Source organism: Pygocentrus nattereri, chromosome 13, assembly GCF_015220715.1.
Source record: "Pygocentrus nattereri isolate fPygNat1 chromosome 13, fPygNat1.pri, whole genome shotgun sequence".
NCBI classification, from domain to species: domain Eukaryota; kingdom Metazoa; phylum Chordata; class Actinopteri; order Characiformes; family Serrasalmidae; genus Pygocentrus; species Pygocentrus nattereri.
In genome coordinates this window covers 9759718-9766123 of record NC_051223.1, presented here as the reverse complement: position 1 = coordinate 9766123, position 6406 = coordinate 9759718, and the positions used below count along the sequence as shown (strand labels likewise).

The 6406-nt window shown below is 41.9% G+C and overlaps 1 protein-coding gene across 1 annotated transcript in view; it reads right to left on the bottom strand.

Annotated features, from left to right (window-relative positions):
• Positions 1–304: 304 nt before the first annotated feature.
• LOC108441154 overlaps positions 305–6406 on the bottom strand; it is a 61028-nt gene continuing 54926 nt past the window's right edge. Inside the window, exons 22-29 of the mRNA XM_017720510.2 lie at positions 6229–6301; positions 6078–6104; positions 5711–5884; positions 5069–5220; positions 4889–4981; positions 2615–2687; positions 1764–1927; positions 305–871 (exon numbers count right to left, since the gene is read on the bottom strand). Coding sequence (XP_017575999.2) covers positions 695–871; positions 1764–1927; positions 2615–2687; positions 4889–4981; positions 5069–5220; positions 5711–5884; positions 6078–6104; positions 6229–6301 — 933 coding nt within the window. The 3' untranslated portion in view covers positions 305–694. The remainder of the gene's footprint in view (positions 872–1763; positions 1928–2614; positions 2688–4888; positions 4982–5068; positions 5221–5710; positions 5885–6077; positions 6105–6228; positions 6302–6406) is intronic.

Sequence of the window (6406 nt, the reverse complement as noted above, 5' to 3'; positions counted from 1 at the left end):
GGCTCCCATTTCACTTAGGCTAGAATATAACCATAACCTTGCATACGCTATGTGCTCGACCTGTTAACAATGGGTGTGGCTGAAACAGCTGAACTCAATAACTAGGAGGGGTGTCCACATACTTTTGGCCATATAGTCTAAGTACCCCTATAAAACATAGGGGAGTACAGCATACAGTTACGTATCATATTGGTTGTGTCAGAAATAGCCAGTGTAGATCAAGTTCCAGCAGATGCAAATGATAATAAAATAGCTTTATTCTTTATAACTTATAGCATACATGATAAACACGCCACCAAACGTCTTGTGTTTTGTCCACACACTGAGCAAAGGCAGAAAAATAATTTAAACTTGAAAAAATGAACTGTTCAAAAATGCAAAGATGTCCTGTCATCGCATATCAACTCTATCCAAGGCAGCACTGTAGCGTGTACCATTGTTAACACAAGTCATGGTTATTAAACAGCTGTTGGCGGCCACAGCCACGCCATACATAAGCTCAGCTTTTCTCTAACAGCCTCAGCTACACCTGATTCTCTCAGTCCTCAGCTCTCGACTGAACTAAGCCCTTCCTGCTCCACACATATCCCCTCGGGGAAAGCTATCCTGCCTTCACAATAAGAGTCCTTAGCAGAATAACCCCTTGAATACATACTGAGGAACTAATAAGGTGAGCTAACATTTCTTGAACTTGCTATAGTAAATAGTACAGCAGTGCAGCGGTCAGGGACAGGGCCTCGTAAGGTGTGGTTGCTGATGAAGGCTGAGACTTTATGACTCTGCCTTTCAGGGCCTGAACGCCTCTGAAGTTGTTAGTGATCAGAGGCTGAGCTGTTGTGTTGATGTACACGGACGTGCTGAAGAGGTTGATCTGGTCACAGGGAGAATAAATCAGTGCTTGTTCATCATAAAGGGAAAAATCATGTTTGCACTCTTTTTCCCACCTCAACACAAATCAGCCTAAACATGTTTGGTGTTTCTTTAGGTTTCTACGAGGCTAATATAACTAACATGAAAGGGGAGTTTACACCCCACCAATTAGCACTGGCCCCATTACTGTTTTTAGCCATGTGACATACTTTTGTCCACTTTTATAGATAACAGTATAGCATACAGTGTCAGAAACCACATAAGCAAGTCTATTAAAGATTATTTAAACAGGAGTTATACTGCTTTATGATCATTTCGGCATAATTAAATGGTTTAGATGTAAACAGAGTCATTCAGAGTGGTTTGGTGTGAAACGCTCTGCTCTAGAGAAACTTAGAGTCAGAACTGTTCACTGTGGTGGTGGAGGAGTACATGCAGGGTGTTGTGAGGGAAAATAGTCCCTACAGGAAAACATATTTTTTTCACATTTTTTCCACTATTTTACCATCATCATTACTCCATATGAACTCAAGAGACTCGTGTAGGTTCTCTGGTCGTTCTGGATGGTAAATAAAATGTCTATATCTGTGTTGTAGTCATGGCGACCCCTGGTTCCCATCACCACCACTGTAAAGGCATCGGAACCATTTCACACCAAACCGCTCTGAATCGCTCTGATTACTTTTCAATGATGCATAAATACAGAATAATCAGTAATATTCCACTTTAACAACTCAACACAGTTTTTACATTACTTGTAGCTACATTAGCCTCGTAGCTCCAGTGCAAAGCTAACTACACCAAACCTCTCTTGGCTGATGGACTAACAAACTATCGCTTTAAAGCTCTAATCTTTGATACTTTCTCGTTTGTAGGCGTCCACACAGACCTACCAGATCTTGGCTGACTTTGATGGGGTCTTTGAAGACAGTCCACACCACGGCTTCGTCGCAGGACGGTGTGGTCAGCGAGCCGAGGTAGCGATAGTATCTAGTCCTGTTTACTCCTTTGAGCAGACCGTCCATCGTGATCTGGTTCTTAATGTCCACCACGTCACCTGAGAAGAAAAGAAGAGATGCTGAGAAGGTCTCCTCATCTTGTTGTTACTGATGTGAAGTGGGGCGGCATGGTGACGTGGTGGGTAGTGCTGTCGCCTCACAGCAAGAAGGGCCTGGGTTCGAGTCCCCGACCGTGGAGTTTGAATGTTCTCCCCACATCTGTGTGGGGTTCCTCCTTCAGTCCAAAGACATGCAGTCAAGACAATTGGACATGCTAAATTGCCCCTAGGTGTGGATGTGTATGTCTGTCTGTTTGCCCTGCGATGGACTGGCAACCTGTCCAGGGTGTATCCTGCCTTTCGCCTTATCCAGAGCGACTTACAAATTTTTATTATTTTACACAGGTAGGCCAAGATGGTGTTAGGAGTCTTGCCCAAGGACTCTTATTGGTATAGTGTAGGGTGCTTGCCCTGGTGGGGGATTGAACCCCAGTTTACAGCGTAGAAGGCAGTGGCGTTATCCACTACACTATTCAAATCAGCTGTTTTAGCATTTCAAAGGAAAAAAAAAAAAGTTTGTGCTAATGGAACAGCAGATACAAACCTGAGCCTCCCTGTGGTCAAACGAGTGACCACAAAATGTTTCTGGAGAACTGCACAGTTAACTACCACCATCATGTTTTTTTTTCAACTGTATTTCTTTTGATGGAAATGAATAATGTGTGAATAATGTGTGTGGAGCTGTACCTTTTCTAGAAATCTTCAACAAAAATGAAGTCAGGTTCTTCCACATCTCCGGTGTGCTGCTGTCATTGGTTGCCTAAGGACAAACAACAAAATATAATAACTGGAAAAATGCAATTTTTGAAGAAAATACAGAGCGATTGTGCAGCTTAAGCTTGCTGAGCTGTTGCTAGGGGTTTGCTCTGTGGTTGCTATGGTGTCCTAGATCGTTGCTATGACATACTACATGGTTAATAGGGTGCTACTAATGGACTTCTATTGTCATACATTTACGGCATTTTGCTGACGCTCTTATCCAGAGTGACTTACAATTTGATCATTTTACACAGGTAGGCCAAGGTGGTGTTAGGAGTCTTGCCCAAGGACCGTTATTGGTATAGTGTAGGGTGCTTGCCCTGGTCAGGGATTGAACCCCAGTCTACAGCGTAGAAGGCAAAGGTGTTAACCACTACACTAACCAACTAATATAAGCTAGATCCATAAACGTCTGCACCTCATTCATCCCATCGGTATTTGGCATTCCATGTTGACAAAAATCCAGTTAAACAGGGTTAATTCTTTACAATAAAAGTAGCAGTTGGTCAGTGTCTACAAGTAGAGTAAAACATTTTTTACTCTTGAGTTGAGTAAAACATAAATAAAAACAGAATATGATGATTTGCAAATCCTTTTCAATCTATATTCAATTGAATACACTACAAAGACAAGATATTAAATGTTCAATCGGATAAACTTTATTGTTTTTTGCAAATATTCACTCATTTTGAATTTGATGCCTGCAACATGTTCCAAAGAAGTTGGGACAGGGACATGTTTACCACTGTGTTACATCACCTTTCCTTTTAACAACACTCAATAAGCGTTTGGGAACTGAGGACACTAATTGTTGAAGCTTTGTAGGTGGAATTCTTTCCAATTATTACTTGATGTACAACTTCAGTTGCTCAACAGTCCGGGGTCTCCGTTGTCGTATTTTGCACTTCATAATGCACCACACATTTTCAATGGGAAACAGGTCTGGACTGCAGGCAGTCTAGTACCCGCACTCTTACTGCAAAGCCACGCTGTTGTAACACGTGCAGAATGTGGCTTGTATTGTCTTGCTGAAATAAGCAGGACGTCCCTGAAAAAGACGTTGCTTGGATGGCAGCATATGTTGCTCCAAAACCTGTATGTACCTTTCAGCATTAATGGTGCCTTCGCAGATGTGCAAGTTACCCATGCCATGGGCACTAACACACCCCCATACCATCAGAGATGCTGGCTTTTGAACTCTGTGCTGATAACAATCCGGACAGTCCTTTTCCTCTTTGGCCCAGAGGACACGACGTCCATGATTTCCAAAAACAATTTGAAATGTGGACTCGTCAGACCACAGGACACTTTTCCGCTGTGTGTCAGTCCATCTCAGAGGAGCTCGGGCCCAGAGAAGCCGGCGGTGTTTCTAGGTGTTGTTGATATATGGCTTTCGCTTTGCATGGCAGAGTTTTAACTTGCACTTGTAGATGGAGCGATGAACTGTGTTCACTGACAGTGGTTTTCTGAAGTGTTCCTGAGCCCATGTGGTAATATCCATTACAGAATGATGTCAGTTTTTAATGCAGTGCTGCCTGAGGGTTCAAAGGTCTCAGGCATTCAGTGTTGGTTTTCTGCCTTGCTGCTTACTTGCAGAGATTTCTCCAGATTCTCTGAATCTTTTGATGATATTATGGACTGTAAATGATGAAATCCCTAAATTCCTTGCAATTGCACGTTGAGAAATGTTGTTCTTTAACTATTGGACTATTTGCTCATGCAGTTGTTCACAAAGTGGTGAACCTCGCCCCATCCTTGCTTGTGAATGACTGAGCCTTTCAGGGATGCTCCCTTTATACCCAATCATGACACTCACCTGTTTCCAATTAACCTGTTCACCTTTGGAATGTTCCAAACAGGTGTTTTTCAAGCATTCCTCAACTTTCCCAAATTAGTTCAAAATGAGTGAATATTTGTAAAAAACAATAAAGTTTATCCGTTTGAACATGAAATATCTTTGTACATGTAAATACACTTTGTAGTGTATTCAACTCAATATAGGTTGAAAAGGATTTGCAAATCATCATATTCTGTTTTTATTTATGTTTTACACAACGTCCAACCTCATTGAAATTGGGGATGTATTCAGAAAAGCACATTGTATTGATACAACCATGGTAATGATATATATATATTATCATATTGCCCAGCCCTACACTAAGCTGATGCTTTCTCAACACCAGAAAACCAACAAAGTCTTACTTCAATGAAGAAACCAAGAACAGCCAATCCTGTTGGGTCGTCAAGAGCGACAGTCATGCTGGGATGAGTGGACTTCATGTGTACTATGTGTAGCTGCGAAGGGGAGAAAGGGAAGGTTAATTTAAGAAATGATTTCTGGCTGTGTTCTGATCAGCATGTTTACAGCAGAGTTTCTTTCACCTCCATTGGATACCGTTTGCCGTTCACAGTATGCTCCGATCCAGCTGAAGAGCTGCCGTTGCCCCAGTGGAGGTGGAACTGTTTGCTCTTGTAGAGGCCTGAAAGACCCCCTCCCGACACACTCATCTTACTGTCATCCAGGGAAACCATCACTGCAGAGGCAAAGAAACGGGTAAAATTATTGTCTGATATTTGGAGGTCAAATCAGCGGTCTCAAACTCAGAGTACCTGGGGGGCATTAGCCACTAACTCAGCTACTGGTACTGAAGCAGAAGTTTGCAGAATTTATACATTTATGAGTGTTTTCAGATGAACATTTTACTTCACATTTCATGAGGAAAGTACTTTTACTCAGATATGTGCATATTGTAGTTCTACTACTACAGATTGTAGTCCATCTGTCTCTTTGCATTTGCAAGACCCCCTTTAACCTGATCATCAGTGATCAAAACACCCAGAGGACCAGGTATGATTGGGAGATGGATCATTCTCAGCACTGACACTGACATTGTAGTGTTGCTAGTAGCATCCACCAACCAAAATATTCATTCAACCGTGTCCTGTGGCCAAAAACTGACCACTGATGAAGGACCAGACAACGACTAACACTGTGTAGCTATGATCAACTGCAGAGACCCTTACCTGACTTTCCATCTGCATTTTTTATATTCAAGAGTGCAGAGCTGTCATTAAACCCAGTGAAACTGAAGGTGGTCAGGCTGGGATCTGCCTGGACATCAGCAGTCACAATATTGACGGGAGATTGACGGGCACCACTGCAGTGGTGGGGTATCTTAGTTGGCCATGTGGTGTAATCTATGAAAAGAGTAAAGTAGATCAGACAGGAGAAGTAACACCAGTAGGCTGTTTTTATTAAGACCACAAAGCTACTAACTTAGAACAGTTAGCACCGATTACACTACATACTGACCACTTTCACACGTGCAGTCAGTATAACTGAGGGAAAAAGCGTTTTGGTGTCGTTTGGAGAGAAAAAATAAATACTTACTGCAGGACGGCAGGTGATAACACCAAGCTGAAAAAGATCAGAACCATGCTCACATGAATGAAAGCTTCATTTCATCTTAATATTGAATAAATAACTGGAGGCAAACTATTATAAACAATACTGAGAACAGTAAATATTGCACATGGCTCACCTAAAGTGGAGCCGTCACTGAGAACAGTGCCAAACAGACAGGCAACAACAAGTGTGACTAGCTGGGCTTTCATCTGTAATAATAACACAAAACAATGTAAAATATGACCAGCTGGGCTTTCATCTGTAAAATTAATACACAAAAATAAAAACATGACTAGCTGGGCTTTCATCTGTAA